General features: G+C 34.6%; 1 protein-coding gene and 2 long non-coding RNA genes across 10 annotated transcripts in view; 2 read left to right on the forward strand and 1 right to left on the reverse strand.

The window, feature by feature from the left end:
• Window positions 1-16,095, forward strand: part of LOC126811613 (protein Daple) — a 238,481-nt gene extending 222,386 nt beyond the window's left edge. For all 5 annotated transcript variants that reach the window (XM_056099008.1, XM_056099007.1, XM_056099004.1 and 2 more), the window contains exons 2-10: window positions 3,364-3,540; window positions 3,937-5,340; window positions 5,461-5,796; window positions 6,530-6,679; window positions 11,744-11,803; window positions 12,099-13,292; window positions 13,927-14,043; window positions 14,245-14,347; window positions 14,843-16,095. In XM_056099008.1, the coding sequence (XP_055954983.1) occupies window positions 3,384-3,540; window positions 3,937-5,340; window positions 5,461-5,796; window positions 6,530-6,679; window positions 11,744-11,803; window positions 12,099-12,733 (2,742 nt within the window). In that variant the 5' untranslated portion in view covers window positions 3,364-3,383 and the 3' untranslated portion in view covers window positions 12,734-13,292; window positions 13,927-14,043; window positions 14,245-14,347; window positions 14,843-16,095. The remainder of the gene's footprint in view (window positions 1-3,363; window positions 3,541-3,936; window positions 5,341-5,460; window positions 5,797-6,529; window positions 6,680-11,743; window positions 11,804-12,098; window positions 13,293-13,926; window positions 14,044-14,244; window positions 14,348-14,842) is intronic.
• LOC130010859 (uncharacterized) overlaps window positions 1-21,262 on the reverse strand; it is a 162,650-nt gene that overhangs the window by 108,615 nt on the left and 32,773 nt on the right. The window lies entirely within an intron of this gene.
• Window positions 1-21,262, forward strand: part of LOC130010864 (uncharacterized) — a 65,981-nt gene that overhangs the window by 1,277 nt on the left and 43,442 nt on the right. The window lies entirely within an intron of this gene.

A 21,262-nucleotide genomic window follows, 5' to 3' on the forward strand; every position in this document is an offset into this window, starting at 1 on the left:
AAATACCCCTTTTCACTCGTGTGTCACTAATTTTGGGGATTGCCAGAATTCAATTCTGGAACGTTCAATCGAGTAGACCTATGTTAGTTTTGTAAAAGTTGTAATATAGATATGATATATATTGACTTCTAATAAAACATACTTCACGTCATCGATGTGTGAATATACCATTATTACAAGGGTATATCTAACAACTAACAACTTGGATAATAACATAGCCATATCTGGGACATCTGTAATTTTCCTTTCGAAACGTCAAAATATCTGATGTAGGAGACAAAATAATAGAAACAAAACATAATCTGAGTGGAGTAGGCGATAACATGTTTTATATTTTAAAAGAAAAAAAGAATCACCCAGCCAAATATTGTTGAATACAGTAATTATATCATCTATTTTTATTTATTGAAATATTAAAGTAGTTGACGATATATCCATTGATTAGAAAGGCATATTGTATTATTATCTTATTTGATACGTTTTAATTCTGATATACCATATAGGCTATAGCTGGGTGGCTATAGCAAGGGATGTATAGCCACCATCGCCATCATGTCAACCTTTTACTCCAAGAAGAATACTGTTTATAGAGTCAGTAATAAGAAATTTCCCAAATTAATGAGAAATATAGACAGTTGGCCGACTATACGGTTACGCAATGGTTAGACGTCCAATTTACACAGATACAATGGAACCACAACCAAACCACGCGAATAACCAACAACTCTTTAGCTTCTAATAATGGTATTTTGCAAGAAGAGCAAAAGACGATTGCAGTTCGGTTATTGCAGTATTCAAGTGACCAGCGACAACCACTTTAATACACCGATATCAACAGGAATTTTCGAAACATAGATAAGAACAAGGAAGGGTGAATTTGTTAGAATGTTTGGACTATGTGTTAAAAGTTATGCATTTAAAAAAAAAAATGCTCCCAAAATTATCTGGTTAATTAGTTTTATCCTTCAGCTTGGGTCTATTGTTCTTGGCCACTCAACCCCTTAACACCGACTAAAATTTTTACCCTAAAACTCGGCGAGTCGGCGATATGGGAATGAACCGCTGGGTGACTCTTTAATATAGAATATATGAAATCAAATAAATAAATCCAGGGGTAATTATAATTTGTATATTATTTGTAAATTCTTGGTTAAACTGAACTTCTGTCATTTTTTGATTATTTGTCCATGATATGTCTCTTTAACTGAATCGTAATCAACCAGGCGTGATGACATCATCTCTGTCTTGTATCATACGATACTTGTATTATAAAACACACATGTATATACAGTCAAGTAGACACGACTCTATATATTCACACTATTACATGAATTATTGTCAAACTGAGCTATTGGGTTGTCAAAAGATTTAAATTTGTTGTATCATGTCCTTTTCGAATTGTATCGTTGTAGCCTCCACTGCCACCCTAACTTGTAAATGTTCTACACCCATTACAGTTTTATCTGTCTGACCGTTGTCTTCTTTATTTTCTGATAAATCATCCATTTTTATACGCCCATATTTAAATGTGGTCGTATATTGTCGTCGCCCCCGTCCGTCCACCCGTCGGTCCGTCGTCCACAATTGCTTGTGGGCGCTCTAGAGGCTAAAGTTAATATCTGTTTGACTTTAATTTTATACACAAAGTGTTTAAGGTCTTTAGACGAAGAAGCCTATTGATTTTCAGCAATTTCCGATTATTACTGCCAGAGTTATGGCCCTTGATCACTTCAAAAAATCTTGTGGACGCTCTAGAGGCCAAAGTTAATATCCGATTGATCTTAAATTTATACACATTGTTTAAGGTCATGAGACGAAGACGCCTATTGATTTCAGCGATTTCCGATAATTACTACCAGAGTTATGGCCCTTGATCACTTCAAAAAATCTTGTGGACGCTCTAGAGGCCAAAGTGAATATCCGATTGAATTTAAATTCATACACAGTGTTTAAGGTCATGAGACGAAGACGCCTATTGATTTCAGCGATTTCCGATAATTACTACCAGAGTTATGGCCCTTGATCACTTCAAAAAATCTTGTGGACGCTCTAGAGGCCAAAGTGAATATCCGATTGAATTTAAATTCATACACAGTGTCTAAGGTCATGCGACGAAGAAGCCTATTGATTTTTAGCAATTTACAATAATTACTGCCAGAGTTATGGCTTTTGATCACTTTGAAAAATCTTGTGGACGCTCTAGAGGCAAATGTTAATATCCGATTGACTTTAAATTTATACACAGTGTTTAAGGTCATGAGACAAAGAAGCCTATTTGTTTTCAGAGATTTCCGATAATTACTGTCAGAGTTATGGCCCTTAATCACTACAAAAAATCTTGTGGACGCCAAAGTTAATATCCGATTGACTTTAAATCTGTAATCAGATTTTAGTGTATTATAAATGTTTCATTACAGAAAATTAAAAATATGCGACAACTCTTGTTGACTGCCCGGACGATTTAGCTGCTGTGGGCGTATGTTTCGTTGCCTGGCAACCTATCTTTAACAATTTTAGTGGCGTATTATCTATACTAGAGAAGCTTGAATCGCTGTGTCTATTGTATTACCAAACGTGTTTCGTCTTGTTGAACTTAACTCAGTATGTTTATAGTCAAACATTTGCTTCAGTTTAACAAGTTCTTATAAATCCCAAGTCTTCATTAAGATTTCGTATCAGTCATAATTTCTGAACGTGGTTCTTAACGATGGCTTATTTTAAGAATTTAACTAAAGCGAGACTTCCCATCTTTTCTGAAAACCACGTGACTGTGACAGTCTGTACTCTATTGTTTGTTTTAGCCAGAGGACGAATCCTATTGATTCCCAAATTTGGGTCAATTAAACATCTTACATTTCTGCACCAATGGGTAAATGAAAATGGGCATGCATCATGCAGCGTGCTGCGAGCTATTATAGTTATTTCATATGTGCAAGTACAATGCTGGACGTCCGAAAAACTAGACACCTTGCTAGGACCTCTGTTCTACACCACTGATTTTCTCGGCCAACTCTAGAATGGAACCTATGACTTTCTGTGTAATGCTCACTGCGCCAATAGCACTGGTACATGTATTGATAATCGCTATGCAATAAACGGAGGGGTCATTTTGTCCTGGCAGCGGTGATTCAGTCAAATTTTAGCAAAGGTTTCACATCTGTACTCTATCATACTAAACACTTTTGTCAAGAGTTATAGGGACTTCACAGTTTATGTTACTGGCTGTCTATATATATCAATCATTCATAAATATTTCGACCTCTCTCTCTCTCTCTCTCTCTCTCTCTCTCTCTCTCTCTCTCTTTTCATCTCTCTGCTGTGGTCGAGTTCATTTATTACAATCCTTATTAACTTTATTGGCAGGACGATCTATTCAAGGCATCATGTCAGGCAAGATAAATAATGGTAAAGGGAAATCTTCAGCAAGACATTCCACTAAGAAGAATACAATCCCCCAAATAGAAACACAGCCATCAGCTAGTACCAGTAGTAGTACAGATACAGTATCAGCTTTAGTTTCACATGGCAATACTAGTACAGGTAAATATATTTTAAACATAAACATTAAAATATGAACTCTATTGACCAGTTATAAACTCTATTGGCCAGTTATAAGGACCTATTGAACAGCGCCATTATAAAATTTAGTCTATTACTAAAATCATTATTCAAATATAGACGACCTTTGATCACTGCTCACATTATTTAACTTCTAGTGGTGGGGTGGGGTAGGCTTTACTTCAACCCAGTTGGTTCAAGAAAAGTAGGGCGATAAACCCTGCTTAATTCATCTCACACACTTGACCATTGAACACCAAATACCATTTAAATGTCAATAATTGTTCTCAATCTGAACTTGTGTGCTAGTGTACTTTTATAATATTTATAAATCTTTGATCACTTCAGTAGTCTAATGGTGTTTTTATTATTCTTCAGAAATCCGGGTATCTATTATAGGAAAGACAGGAGTTGGTAAGAGCGCATTAGGAAATGCGCTGTTACAACAAGATACTTTTAAATCACAACAACAGCCCACCTCTGTAACATCAGAATGTGGTTTAGGACAACGACATCTTCAATTAAATGGTGTGGATTCCTTACTAAAAGTTGTGGATACACCAGGTTTGTTTGACACGGGTAACAGTAACAAAACAATAGCTAAGGAAATCGTTAAATGTATTAATATTTTATCACCAGGGCCACATTTATTTATCTTTGTCTTTCGAATCGACTTAAGACTCTCACAAGAGGACATAAAAGTTCTTGAATATTTTAAAAATACTTTCGGTGAATTAATTGATAAATTTGCCGTTGTGGTATTTACTGGGAAAGATCATCTGAGAAACAGAAGTGAAGAAGAGGCTATGCATGAACTTCATACTCAGTTATCAACATTTAGTGATGTTTTTAAACACCGCCGATACGCAACGATCAATAACATAGATGAAACAGAAGGCAAGATGAAGGATGTGAACAGAATCTTACAATTACTTCAGACAACTATACAGAATAATGGTGGAGACTTTTATGAAAACGAAATGTACGAAGAGGCGAAGAAATTATTTGAGGCAAGAATATGCGACGAAGAAGATGGCAAACAAAAAGCTTTAGCTGAAAGAGACGAACTTAAGAAAGAACAAATTCGCCAAGAACAGATTTGGCAGAAAGAGAAGGAGCAACTCACGAAACAATGCGAGAAACAGAATCGCCAAGAACAGATTTGGCAGAAAGAGAGGGGACAACTCATGAAACAATGCGAGAAACAGAATCGCCAAGAACAGATTTGGCAGGAAGAGAAGGAGCAACTCCTGAAACAATGGACTGAAGAACGTGCTAAATTGATTGAAGATACAAGAAAAAAGGAAATCGATTTGGACAAAAGAGAAATGGAAATTCAACTGCTAGAAAGGGAAAGACAATCAACACAGTGGTTAAGTTCAACTAGCAGACAATCATACACTGAACTAGCCAGTACTTCAACATTTCATCATGGCAGCAGCCTTAATACACTCAATATATCTCGTGCTAAGAAACGCAAATATGAACCAAGTCGTAGAGAGAGAGGAAAGATGTTTCAAGAGGATGAAAAAAACATTAAAGATAATTATGCGTTTCTACTGGATAATATAACTGATCCGGAACGTTTATCGGATCGTCTGTTTGGAAAATCAGTTTTTGATACGGACGATATGGAAAAAATAAAAGACGTAAAAGGAAAAAGGGCTATGACCCGTGAACTAGTTAATACATTACTTAATGGCGGACCAAATTCCTACCAAAGTTTCATTGATAGTTTAAAGGAAGAAGGTTACACGACAATAGTTGAACAATTAGAATCAAGTAAGTTTAACTGATTAAATTTTATCACAAATTCGTTATACTCTCTCTCTCTCTCTCTCTCTCTCTCTCCAGGAAAAGGTAAGAAAAGGTAATGCTATTTTACAATATCTTTAAATTCAGGTAGAGATGAGAGCCATGAAGAAATGATAAGAGGATTGGGTGATAGAAACCAGTTAATGCTTGGTGGAATCGATGAACACTATGATGTATCATATTCAGAAGTCGGGAACAGATCAGAGATACACAAGGACCATGGCGAGGTTGATGTTGTGAAAGTTGTGGTCAAGAAGGCCAACAACACTGTTATTTTATCGAAGGTGAAGTCTGACCATCAAAAGATCAACGTAAAGCAGGAGATAATATCAACATGTCGACGTAATGTTAAAAATATCGCCAACTGTGTTTTGTATGAGAACCAAGACTCCATGTTTAACGATGTATTAGAAGATGAGCAAGGTAAAATATTTATTTATATCATTGTTGATGTGTTTTAAATGTTTTATTGAAAGGTATATTCCTTCTCGATGATCTAGACGCTACAGTTAATAATCAATTGACTTTACATTTATCCAGTGTTTAGGGTCATAAGATGATTTACGATATTAACCTGTTTATATTCTACATCCTATAACTAGTGGTATCACGGCCTTATATCCTAATACCATGTTTATATATTACCCTGTTTATATTCTATATCCTATAACTAGTGGTATCACGGCCTTATATCCTAATACCATGTTTATATATTACCCTGTTTATATTCTACATCCTATAACTAGTGGTATCACGGCCTTATATCCTAATACCATGTTTATATATTACCCTGTTTATATTCTATATCCTATAACTAGTGGTATCACGGCCTTATATCCTAATACCATGTTTATATATTACCCTGTTTATATTCTACATCCTATAACTAGTGGTATCACGCCCTTATATCCTAATACCATGTTTATATATTAACCTGTTTATATTCTACATCCTATAACTAGTGGTATCACGCCCTTATATCCTAATACCATGTTTATATATTACCCTGTTTATATTCTATATCCTATAACTAGTGGAAACACGGCCTTATATCCTAATACCATGTTTATATATTAACCTGTTTATATTCTACATACTATAACTAGTGGAATCACAGCCTTATATCCTAATACCATGTTTATATATTATATTTTAGAAGATCATGTTAAAACAACTGATATAGCAGTAGATATGACAGCTAGAACGAGTGACCCAGTAGGCCTAGCGATTAAACAAGAACCACTCGAAATGGATGGGACTTATGGGGTAACGCAACCAACTATTATGTCATCCAATACAAGACCAGGTATAGTTTACACTGATTATAAATAAGGTAGCTAATGTATGGACTAGTAAAAAACTGTCTATCACCATCTGTTCAACACAGATTAGATACCCATCATCAAAATGTTGATGGACAGAGGTGTTACAAAGATCCATTCAGATATGTTGAATAAAATATTGTTTTAAAAAATCAAAAGGCTGAGGGCAGATGAATGATTTCTTGGTTTAGGATCATCAATGTCCCTTCTGATCAAGCGAGGGGTATGGTGGGGAAAATATATTGACTAAATTAGTTGTAGTATAGTTCGAACTTGTCAGGAGCAACATATGTTAGACTTTGTAGGAAATTTACTCGGACGAAAGAAATCGAAGAAAGTATGGGTAAATGTTCATCAGAGGTGATTCTAAACTACCAATCTATAGTAATATTTGTGACTGTCGTTTGTCTGTCTGTTTGTCTGTCTGTACGGGGTTGGCGGCTACACTAGGTCTGCCCCGAGTCTGAAATTTGGGGTATAGGGGTAGCTCGGACCAGGTGGCGTTAGTCTACCACTTCCGGTTTCGGAGTTAGACCCCCGAGAGAAGCCGGGTATCCTGCTAGTATCTAATAAAACCACACTGTTCATCAGAGGTGGTTTAACACTACCGATATATAATAAAACAACATCGTCTTCTCAGTTCAGGACATAGATAAAAGATAATGATTAAATTATATAAATATTACACACACAACAAAAACACATTTACAATCTTTCTCGCAATAAATATTGGCATAAGTGTAATATTAAACAGTAATTTTATGCCATAGCTCCTGTTAATAGTACTTTTAGCTAGTCGAATCTTCAGAGCTCCCATTAAAATTTTTTTATATTTTTTATGAAATTTGAAATATAAATGTTGATATCCCAAATTTGTCGATTGGGGTCAATTTTTGCACGGGCAGTTCGTGATTATAGGGGTTTGGATGGCTGAATGGTTAGCGTGCGCGCGCTGTATCATAAAGTCTGTCATTGAGTCGACTGGCGTGGTTTCGAATCCCCGGTTGTACGTGACAAAGAGTATGGTCGTCTGTCGAGTGGACGTTAAACCCCATCTCTCTCTCTCTCTCTCTCTCTCTCTCTTCTCTCTCTCTCTCTCTTCTCTCTCTGGATTATAGTTTAACGTTAGAGTTCATAATTTTTATTCGATTTCGATTAGCTTTCATTACTCAACAATCGCAGATGAGTTTGGTAAATTGGTAAATTGGACTGCATTTTTTGTTAAATGGGCCTTCCCCTTTACGCAAATAATAGTTGGTTTGATCCTTGAAGCTTGGATGATACCATAGGCGTAGGAGCCGGGGGGGGGGGACAGGGGGGGGGGGGCATTTGCCCCCCCGCCCCCCAAAAAAATTTATTTTCGGGCAATGAAAAATTCGACGACCTTTTTTTTCTATTAACGTTTCGAGAAAAAATATAACTAACTTATTTCTATGAGATCCACACTGCCCGAAAAGTATTTTCTCGTCTTTTTCTTGTCCACTGCATGCCCGAAAATATGCCCGAAGCTCTCTTATGATAGGTATGCCCGAAAAAACGGTATTGATTTCGGGAAATTTTCTCTTATGCCCCCCTGAATTAGTTTGAGCTTCACGCCTATGGATGATACCGCGGACCATATGTTGACCCACAAGAGGCCACAATTATTGTCCAATTTCTATTCTTAATATGTAGGCCTATGATAGTTTATACGATCTTGGATAAATTCTATATTGGCCCCTGCCTTAATGTACAACTAAGCCTGTTCGGTTACTACACTGTAACAAAACAAATCCGTGAAAAAAACATAAAAAAATCCGGAAACAAAAATTACCAGGAAAATTTTATGCGTATATGTTTTTTCTGTAATTTACAGAAATTCCTTCAATTAACATAAATTCTATTTTCAAATACAGAAAAACCAAAATCCTGATAATTTTTGTTTCCTGCACTGTAACAAAAAAAAAAACCGTGAAAAAACGTAAAAACTCCGGAAACAAAAATTACCAGGAACATTTTATCCGTATTTATGTTTCCTTTGATTTACAGAAACTCCTTCAATTAACATAAATTCTATTTTCAAACACGGAAATAAAAATCCTGGTAATTTTTGTTTCCCGAGCATGAAATTGAATTAACCAATGACTTTATACGCGTGTGTGAAATAGCTTTATTTAACGTCCGCTTCCGCCGAAGTAATATCGCAGACAATCTTTATTCGCAACCTTTTTCCGTTATTAGAAGAATACTGAATATCTTATTCGAGAGCAAGGTATCACAAACCGCTGTTCGTCAGTAAGGCTTTCAGGTATATATGTAAACTCTGCCATATAGAGACAAACCGGCTTACACTAACCAATCGGTTATACTACCTGGATTTAAGCGTGCTTGATCACCAGATAATACAACCTATACATACGGAGCGTTAAAACATATTTTTATACATTTATGAAAATACTTACAATCTGATGAATAACAATACACTTTATAGATTTTATAATTATGGAAATTGGTTATACATGACATGTAATATACCAAAGTTTACAAAATATAATTCCTCATATTATGGTTAATAAATTGAAATGAATACTATAACATGATAATTATTAGGAATAATTATATATGTATACGATTACTTATCGTTGCATTTGCAAACAGAAATGATCCGTAATTCATGGTCAATCCACCGTTTATCCCGTAAAACAGAATTAAGTCCATTATAGAATAGAATAAAACATTTTATCCCTAATTTTCACGGAAATTCATGGTCAATCCACTGTTTATTCCGTAAAATAACAGAATTAGTCCATAATAGACGGGAATAAAATATTTTATCCCTAATTTCACCGAAAATTCCTGTTAAATACTGAATATTCCATAGAAATACATAAAACACGTAATTTGAAGAAATAGTTTACACTTTTAACACAATTTCACCCAAAAAAGCCATCGATTAACAGAAAAAAAGTGTTAAACTGCGGAATTCGACCACATAAACAATGGATATTTTTTACAGTGAGTCGCTGTGGCTCATTGAGAAAGACGCATTGGCTCGCTAACCCTTATTTTATCCCGGTGTTGGCCGAGAAGTTCATCAGGATTTCTGATGTGGTTTCCCCCCCTTCTCAGTGGTGCCGGACAGAGCGACTGACGGGACAGCATATAGTCATCCTGATGGGACGAAAAACCGAGGTCCCGTGTATACATTGGCGTGCCTGTAAAATATCCCTTGGCAGTTGGAATCCGTTATAAGAGTAGACAGTAGTGCCACTGTCCGGGAAAAATCTCCCTCTTAGTAGGCCTACACTGTATGGCGTACGCCCTTCTTCATGAGCCGGAACACGACAGTAGGACGTTAAAGTTTATTTTATTTAATTTCTGTTGTAATGAATTGGGAACGTGCCCGCTCCCCACTATTTTACATGTATAGGCCCCTATATTATCCTGATTCAAGGTAATATATGTTATGTAATTTGTAATATTTTGTGGTAGTATATTTTCGTTTAGATAACCTGGATACATTATTATGTGAAAGTTGAGCAATGATATTAATAATAGGCTACATTGAATTTAAAAATTTAGGCCTAATATTCAGCCAGTGATCAGACAGTCTTCTCTTGAATTAACTTTAATCTGTAGCTAACGGATAGCCTAATGAAATTGACATTTCAGCAACAGAAATCTAACGGAGAGTTAACCGGTCCCTTGCCTTTAAATAGTCTTAACAAACATAGGCCTATGTATGGTGTGTATATGTATAAAATAATTACTATTTTAATATATGTTGGGTATAGGTCTATATTTAAACATAGCCGTAAAGAAATTATGTGCTGTGCAGTAGAGATTTTAGTTTATTTTCGAAGGAATCCGTCAGTAGGCCTACCCCCCCCCCCCACCCACTAACACCGTGACTCTACTTTATTTTAGCACAATTCGAGAATAACACCAACATGATAACAAATAAAAAAATCAGTGATTTTCTAGATTGGAAGTGGGCTACATTTTAAGAAATGGCTGACTGTTCAGCAGTAACATTTCGTACAACAAAAAATAGCACATGACGTCATTGTTTTTAACGCTCTAATTAAATGACGTCATTTAGCAGACGACCGTCGTCAGGTGACTTAATTCAGCAGACGACAGCCAACAAGAGACGTCATTTAGCAGAAGCATGTGGTCAAGACAAGTCGTCTTTCAGTTGCATTTTATATGATTTTATAAACGTCCACACGGTAATGTATTGCTGTCCGTCGTCCACAATTTCTTGTGAACACCATTTATTGTCTGATCAGTTTGAATTTATATTAATCTTGTTTACATTAACGGGACGAAGAAGCCTAGTATTTATTTACGTCTACTCTACAGTTATTTATGGTCCGTGTTTCACTTTGTTGAACTTCGTGAAGGAATAAAGATTAAAGTTATCATCCGATCTGTATTAAATTTATATTAATATTTTTTAAATTAGTAAAACGAAGAATCCTATTGAATTTCAAAAGTTCTGGCCCTTTCACTTTGTTGAACCTTGTGAACGCTCTAACGACAGAGATTTTCGTTTGATCTGTGTAGGAAATTAATATCAGTATCTTTTAAATTCTCCCATTACCTACAAAAGAATAAATATGTGACAGCCCTTGTTCATCGACTGCCCGGACGATTTAGCTGCAGAGGGTGTATGTTTCGTTGCGTAGCAAACTATCTAAGTATCTTTGTCTTTTGAAAACTGAAAAGGACTTGCACACGCACGAACTTTGTATTCAGTACATACATAGGTATATCTATATCACTTGAGTTGATAGTGTCTTGTCAGTGCGGTTACCATCTGGGTTTTTGATTCTAAACGTTAACATGGGGCAGAACTAGAAGCCAAACAAATTCTAATGGTTTCTGATGTTGCTCTTAATCCGATTTTAGAGTATGTTTTAATTACAGAGTATTACAGACGCAAAAGAAAATATGCGACAACCCGTGTTGACGGCTCCGACGACTGTGCTGGTGTGTATGTATGTTTCCTTGTCTGGCAACCTATCTTTGTTCTGTACTTACTAATATATATGTTTCTATTACAGATACGGATGATACAGATCACTTACTAATAGATGAAGAAAGCAAAGGGATGACAATTCCAGGTATGTCATTACGTTTTAGCCATTTTAATTAATAATTAAAGAAATGGCAAGTAATTTTCTAGTTGAAGTGTTTTTAAGCCAGGGTTGTATATCTTTCACATGTTGTGACAAACCATGGTCAAGGGTTATAAATATAATTAAAATAACTCAGGTGTATATCCTACTCGAAATTACCCCACCTGTACGTTCAGACAACAAAGATAACCTAGTTTAAAGATGGCCAGGGTTTTTAACCACCATCAGAACGATATATATGAACAGGTAATCAACTAGTATGAATATTATATAATTTCAGATGATGTTAAATATAGTCAGACATCTATACAAAACAATATGGCCACCACCATCACATCAACAACTCCATTATTAAACCAACCATTTGTTACACAAGATGTAATAACAACTAACTATAATAAAACAACCGACAACAATAAAATGGACTGGGAATCAATACGTGAAACTTGTGAATATGGTACACTTGATGATGTCAAAACTTTAATACATCAAAATATCGATTTAAATATTCCTCTCAATGATTATAATCAGACACCAGTATTTTTTTGTGTGTTGTCTGACAAACAGCCGGTAGATAAGATACAGTTACTCTTCTCTGCCGGTGCCATGTTACATGTTAAGAATCGTTATGGTAATAGTTTATTACACTGTGCGTGTCTGTGGGGTACAATAGACTGTGTAAAATATTTATTGGAACAAGGACTTGATACAAATGATAGGAATGATGGTAATGAGACACCAGTATTTTATTGTGTGATGTCTAACAAACAGTCGTTAGATAAGATACAGTTACTCTTCTCTGCCGGTGCCATGTTACATGTTAAGGGTCGTTATGGTAGTTTATTAGACTATGCTCGTCTGTGGCGTAGAAAAGAATGTGTATCATATTTACGTGAATTAGGCCTTGATAAATAGAATATAAATGTCAAGTGTCGTGATTATGGTAGTTTATTAGACTGGACTCGTCGGTGGCGTAAATCAAAATGTGTATCATATTTATTTTAAATAGGCCTTGATAAATAGAATATAAATAATCATACAACATCTTTATTTTACTTGTTAATAATTCTGTTAGAACTAAATGATGAAGATGTTTTATTTTGATGTAAATTTAAAGATTTGTTATAAACCATTTTCTGTCAATCAACAACATTCTGTACACAGACTGGCTACCTGTCAGCCATTAAAACTAGTAACACGTCATTACAAGTTTTTACAACGTCATTGGTTATTACGTCACAAGTCAATAGGTCACGTTAAATCTATTTATAAACAAATTGAAAGTAGTATTACCAGGTTGAATAACAGGAATAGAAAATCAACTGATGTGATGTTTTGGTGGTCATCAAAGTCAACTTTAACCCAATATTGTTTTAAATAACAACACAATGAATTATATTAACCAAGAGATATGATTGGAGAGGAATAGAATAATATTTGAAATGATGTTGAAAGAATATATTTACTATAGAAGGTAAGAAAAATTGATTTATTTTTCATTTTATAAATTGACATCCACTTTTCTCATGTCAGACTCGGGGTTAAATGATTAAAGCCTATTTGATTTCTAGAATATATCTCTCCAGATTTCTTTGTTTATATTTGTTGTTGTTTACCAGTAATCACATGGAACTTGATTCTGTCTATCTTGACATAGACTCGTTATTTACGATTTTATTTAGAAATATTTTTTTTTGAATGAAGTGATACGGCAGACAAGTTTTAAATTCTGGTTTATGGGGAGATTTACTATATTACTTAGAAATATTTGTAAATTGTTTTTATTGAGTGATGGATAAGGCAGACTAATTTAAGGGGAGATAAATCAAAATAGAGTTATCCTTTGTGGATGATATAGAAATAGGATTTAACCCATTTGACCAACTGGTACTATTAAACAATTAGAATTTCTAATAATTTAACCTTAAAATACAATAAATACAGTTACATTGATAGTTGTTATGTGTAAAAACACTACAAAATGTATCTAAAAAATTGGAATAATGTTATAAATTGTATAAACAATACCTTGATATGTTTTTAGCGTCTTGTAAATATTGTCTCCATTATCTATAAAAGAAAACGTATGTTTTGTTTATGTTTTTCAGAGCTGCTGTATTCGAACATACACCGTCATTAAAAGTTGTTTGTGATAATTTGATACGTGATTGTGTCAAGAGATATCCACTAGAAAACTGTCCACCGTTTTAGCTGAAGATCCTGAGGTAATGGTTTTTATATTTTGTCTAATAACCAAAGAATATTAATTCCCTAACAACAAACTTGACAAAGACTGTATAATATTAATAATGGTTTAATCTAGGATACAGCCGTTTATTATAAACTAGTTGAAAACACAAAAACTATTAAATCCAAAACTTTAAGTCAGAACAATTAGATAATGTGTGAAAAATATTTTATTTCAGAATCAATTGAAAGGTCGTAAAAATCAGATAGAGAGAGTTTATTGTGGTCATCTGTTTCATAATGGTTGTTTAGATACGTACATGAAAACACCTTCATTTATAGGTAAATATTTATAATACTGCTGGAAGTCATGGCGACCGTCTTCATTACCTCAGTTGGTGAAGAAAACTAAAACTTTACACCTGCTTAAATGATATGTTTATTTAGTGTTACTTGTGTCTTCTATTCGTTTTGTTTAATTTTTAAATTTGCTCGATATTCAAACCACGGATCTCACTTTAGATAGTTGACTGAAAATTAAAAGTGTATTCTGTTATTTGACTGAGTCAGAAACGCAAGGCTCCATATTGTACACATTGTCGTGCACGTAATAGAACCCTTGACAGACAGTTGGAATGTCGTGGAAGACTAGATGGGAATGTCGCTGTCTGAGTAAACTTTCCCTCATAGTACACTGTATGACGTATGTCGATCTTCATTAGTCCTGTAGAAGCAGAAAAGTAGGACGTTAAACCCCATTTCATGTTATATCACTTAATCTACATTTAAAATAAATAGTAACACATAATATAAGATTATGTTTGTTTTTTTTTTCAGGAGGTAAAAAATGTCCTTCCTGTGATATACGAATGAAAAATGGAAAGTGTCAGCTGAAGTAATGGACAATAGATGTGCACATAAACAAGCTAAACAAAGAGAACTAGAAGAAGTTGTAGATTTCTTTAAAAAATTGAAATAATTTAAAATATACCTCTACTTTTGTAGATAAACATACCAAATATATATATTCCACAATCTTGGCTTCAAATTTACAAAAATATTTATTTACATTGTATTCAATGTCTGACATTTGAGATATTGAGGAATCCTTTACAAACTACAATATTGTAAAAATTGAATCTCTGGGAGGCGTGTCAGTATAAAAATATTCTGTTGAGTATTTTACAAAGATATGATAAATTAAAAACGTGTCAATATTCGGAATCTTCTACAGATGATATAAATGGGGTATGATCAAAAGTCAAGGCCACCTGTAATCTTCTGTTTTATCCGACTTGGGAGATTTTCTACCGTTAATTTTTCTTTCTTAAATATGCAATATATTGTAATATATAGAATCCGGTCTTTTATATAGGCCTATTGTAATATTTGATATAAAACTTACAAGTTCTACTTACTTGTTAGCCTCCATCTTGTGTCACGTCCATCTTAGCACCGACTTCTCAGATTGTTACATATATTTCTATTTGATCATTGTTAACACTAGTATTTCATCTCCTGTTTTAACTTGTTTTAATTATGACAAAGTGAGAAGATGACCAGCCCTCTCTTCTCTTCTCACGACAGCGATGTTAAAACTGTGTTTTAAAGTGACTTTTAGATATACAAGAACTTTTTATTATTTAGTGTTTTTACCTATTTTCTATATATTACTCATTCAGATGTAAATAACTTAATTAAATCAACCTGTCCATAATATCGTGCAATAAACAACAACAACGCCCTAAGGGCAGATAACTGTTCGTTGTATTAATATGTAACCAAGAGATAAAACCGAAACTTTTTAACAACTACCGTATATTCACAACCTTTTAACTAATTAGAAAGGTGAGAATCGTGGTCGTGATGGAACTTGGTCATACATGTTAATGTTACAAATGTCATCATTAATCGGCAGAATATGCCGCCATTATCACCGGGTAAACCAATGTGCGACGTCAAGGACGTTAAGGGTTTGTGAACGTTATCTCCCATATTTAATATATTATAGAATGATTTACTAACTGTATTTTATTGTTATTCATGTCATGACATAACCTTGAAATAAAGGAACGGGCATATTGAACGTATTATTAGTCTTAGTCGTTAGACATTGAAGGAGGAAAACAACAGAATATAAGACGCCAGCTCGGAGATCCTGACAAGTCCAGCTATTTGGCTATCCCACTCTCCCATCCCCACATTTATTTTATAGTAGACATCGATACGGACAGGGTGTCGATAACCTTACAATATAAGATTTAGATAAAGAGCTGACGGTTCTCGCTATATCAGTTCTTGTTGCCTCTGGTGGGCCTATAGGGGACGTGATTCAAGCTCCTGTCTATATGTTTTCAAAACATTTTTATAGTTCCAAGCGTTGACATAATATATTATATCGCCCAAGCGTTGACATAATATATTATGTATGCGACAATATACTGTTACTTCGTGCCACAGGCCACTGACACTAATACCATATATACGCTTCAAGCTACTGACTTGAAACGTATCGCCTGTCCATTGACAGTGGTTCAATGCAATCTGCCACATCACAGTTTCATGATCAAAATTTAAAAAAAATTCAATATGCCCTCTATGGATCAACCCCCTGTTTATCTGGATTGTAGATTAGACATATATATAATGAACTGATTTTAAGTACAGGAATTGCCTAGGCTAAACAATTAACATGTATGGAAAATGATAAGTGGAAGTAGTGCATTTTCAATTTTAAGAGCTCTTTTTAAAAAAAATTATTGCCTAAAAAATAATTGACATCATGTTGCTACTGCCTATTGACGGGGAAATAGGCCTAAGAAGTTATCTCACTTCTGTGTAGTCTTGGGTTGCCTAGTATTATTTATAAAGGAAATATCCATGGTGGTTCAATGTACCCATATGTTCAATGAACCCCGGTCTCCCCTACATCTACTCCGTGTTTAACAGATACATTACAACTTCATACAACCCTTTAATACTAATAATAGCAGCTATAAATATAGGTGTCTGTTGATCATCATTCACCTTGTTGACATCTACACCAGCATCAACTAATGTAACTACACATTGTAATAACAAATCACGTCTACCTGGTTTGTCATCATTATCATAGTAATCTAAAAGTTTATATATCAGGTTGTCCTTATAGCTATCAACACCATGTACATCTACTCCATGTTTTAACAGATATATCACAACTTCATACAACCCTCGTTCAGCAGCTATCAATATAGGTGTATCTTTATCATCATTCACCTGGTTGACATCTACACCAGCATCCAGGGGTGTAGCCACGCTGGGTGGCGCCTGGCGCTTGCGTCCGTCAGTATTTTTTTGTCGCCCAGCACAAAGAAAAAATCGAAGAAAGCCGCCCAGTCGTATTTAAACCCCTTCGCCCTTCTATGTACACAAACTTGCGCTCTAAATTTACCACGGCAATTAAACGGCAAAGCCATGGTAAAAGCCGACGTACGCAAACCATGTCTGTCACGGCATAATTTATTTTTGTGTGCCATAGTAGACCCGATCATCCCAAATTAGTTTAAAGAAAGAAGTATTGGTATTTTGTTTATTTATATTTAGAAGTTGTGTAGGTCTATTCATTTCACAATTCTACGGTCTTTTAAATTTTTATATTTGCCGTAAATAGGTCACCCAACATAATGTATATCAACAACTCCGTCTTCTAACAGACAAACCATAACTTTATAAAACCCGTATTCAGCAGCTATAGGTAAAGCTTGCATCTTATCTTGTAATGATAATATTTCTACGACTTCCTGTATATTTCCATCCTTTTCAGCTTGAGGTAGTTTAAACCGCAACCTAAAATATATTAAAGATGTTGTTTTAGTTTTAAAGATGATATAAATACAATAACAATGTAAAAATTCGCCGTATTCTGTCTTATTAATCAAGAATTAATCAATACATCTATATTATATAACAATTCTTATATTTAAAATATGTGATTGTCTAAATATACATGAATTATTTATACCGTTTAGTTAGAGTGTTATTAGAATCTGTCTACCAGAGATGATTTAACGAACTCTTGAATAGCCTAGATGTCGACATTAAATTCACTGTTGAATCTAGTAAAGTAAAACTAAACTTTCTCGATGTCACGGTGAATCTTTTACCGAATGGTCAAATTAAAATGATATGTATTATAAACCGACAGACACACATCAGTATCTCAATTTTAATTCATGCCATCTTTCTCATAATAATAGTAATATTCCGTATAATTTAGCCAGACGTGTGTGCACCATAGTTTCACAATCGGATATCAAATAGATGCGCCTTAATGAGCTTAAAGGTTTTCTAAAAAAGCAACACTACCCGGCAAAACTAGTAGATGATGTCATTCGAAAAGCTTTAAGTTTAGATCAGAGCAAATTAAGGTGTCCAAAAACCCATCACAAGGAGATGGTAAATCTATAATTAATAATAATCTCCATATTCTTAAAAATAGCCCGATTATGGATGATGTAATAAATAAGACAAAAATAATAAATAGTTTAAAGCAGCTTGGCTAAATTACTAATCTCATCAAAATTCGAATCAACTAAAATCATACCCACAGTTAACAAGTGTAATGAATCCAAATGTAAAACGTGTTCAATCATAATTGAAGGTTCATCCATAAATATCACGGACAATTTTACATTTCATGTAAAACAACCAATGACTTGTAAATCTGTTATAATTTTCCGGGCTGTAAGGGTAGATATATCGGAAAGACCATAAATATGCTTAGATTAAGAATGAACCTCCATCGACAACATATTCTTAATCCGCTATACAGGATAATACACCTGAGCCGACCCCTCGATGTTTGTGGCAAATGCAATTTTAATGTCTTTCCGTTATATCAATTAAACAGCAAAAACAACTATCTATTAGAAGCAAAGGAATCATATTTTATTAAAAAATTCAAAATATTCCTTAATTCAAGGTGTTGCTTTTTGTTATATTAACATTGTAGTTGTGTAAATTATAAATGTTTAATTAATAATTTACTATATATTGATTACTTGTATAAATCCCCCCCCCCCCACGTGCAGTTGGTAATAAACACTAAACACTATCTTGTAACAGTAACGGTAAAATAATGGTAATAATAATTATAAACACTACCTTGTAACAGTGAGATTGTAAAATAGTTACTTGTTTCCAAGAATTACACAAGTATAGTTTCTGAGAAGCCAGTATTCCTCGCTATCTGCTGTTTAAAGTTATAACAGTTATATCATACATATGACCTATATCACTTCGTTCACAGTCATTATTTACATTATAAAAGAGATATTTTCAGTATACGCAGCTATTGTCAAGTTGTTGTGCAATACACATGCGTATGTACAAATGAAATGAAATGAAATGGGGCTTAACGTCCTCAGTTCTCCGTTTGTGCTAATGAAAACGGACATACGCCATGTAGCTTGCTATGAGGGACATTTTGCCAAGACAGCGGCTCTATGGCCTACGCTTATCTCGAAGTAAAACTGTCAAGGGTTCTTTTACGTGCATGCCTATGTGTACAAGGGATTTCGGTCTTTCGTCCCATCCAAACGACTATACGTTGTTGCGTGCAAGGTCACCCGCCCTACAAGACAGACAAAGCAGAATCACGCCGGAAAATCTCGATGAACGTTCTCGGCCAAAGCAGGGATCGAACACGGGACCTCTAGGTTAGCGAGGCAACGTCCAACGCACTGAGCCACCATGGCTCTGTATCAGCCTTACGGGTTAGCGTATAGTATTGACAAGTCCCTTAATTACTTAAGAATGAATGGAGAAAGATAGAGAAAAAGGGTTTAACGTCCACAAATTAGGTCATTTAGGGACTAGCATATGGTTCGAATTTTTTTCAATAATTCGCTTGTGCGTAGGGGTCTTTAACAGTGGGAGGAAACCCACGAGGTTTAAGAGTTTAAACAATATTTTATTTCTTAGTGAGTGACAGCTATATTTAACATACATGGATACAATAACAAGCATTGCTGCTTATGTAAAATCGCTTCCGTAAATAATGATCATTGAGAAGATAGACGACTGGATATGTTTGATTTACAAATTTTACAGGGTGCAGAAGGTGAAGGTAAAGATCCCTTGGAATGAACATACAATACACATACAAGTAGATTATAACGGTAGATATTCAATAAGACGATGTCGATGCCAAGGCCCAAAATTAGTTAGCCAAGTTTTATGAGTTCGCCTGCTTTCTGAGGGAGGAAAGGTTTGGTAATGATCTAGGCAGTTTTAAAGCGTTTCGTTAGTTTGATAAAGTCATGTACGATTTCAACGATGAAGGAATTGTCCTCAAAAGAAACAGCCGTGTTTCCAGAAAGTATCGTTTGTATATTTTTATGTTCAAAATCTTGTTATATTTCGCTAAGAGTTGTATAGTGGACAGTGTAAGAAATAATGTTCACAGTCTTCGACACCTTGACCACATAAACAAGAGGGATTTTCCGATATATGTATCAAACACTTGTGAAGGTTTAAATCGCTCTTTGAGTTTCGAAGTTTACAATGGATTATCTGTAAATGCCATTCGCCAATATAGTGGTGGGCATTAGTTTCGATTAAATGCATGCTTGATTTTAATTTAGTTTTGAATTCAGAAATAGTTTTTGAATTTTTTATTGGAAGACTTAGATCATTCCACTGTTTAACAGAAGATGGAAAGAAAGAATTCTGGTAAAGTAATGTTCTACAGTTTATTTGCTTAATTATTTGGTTTGAGTTTCGAAGACGGTTGGGATGGTCAGCGGATAAAAGAGGTGGAACTATATCGGTTAGATATGTAGGGACTAGTCCATTAAAAATTTTGTAGAAAAGTATCATTTTATGTTGATAGCGTCTTAATTGAAGCTGACAGATTCCAGTTTCCGTATAAAGTATGTTATGAGAGGTACCACATGGAAGACCGGTTATAGTACGCAATGCGTCGAGTTGAAGTTTTTCAAGTTGGGTAGATTTATCTTTAGAACAATTATTCCATACACAATCTGCATAATCGAAAATTGGAAGAATGAATGATTTATATATAGTTTCTAGCGTTTTTCGTTTTAGACAGTATTATATCATTCGATTTAAGTGTCGGTAGTTTATATTCAGAATTCCCCTATTAAAAGACACGTTTCTGTTTTTTATCAAAGACCACCATTTTGATTCATTAAAGTTATTTTCGTTTATTAATTTGTTAGGCTTGGACAGGCGAACCTACTCCTTGTCACATAC

Source organism: Patella vulgata, chromosome 2 (genome assembly GCF_932274485.2).
Source record: "Patella vulgata chromosome 2, xgPatVulg1.2, whole genome shotgun sequence".
NCBI classification, from domain to species: Eukaryota; Metazoa; Mollusca; class Gastropoda; family Patellidae; genus Patella; species Patella vulgata.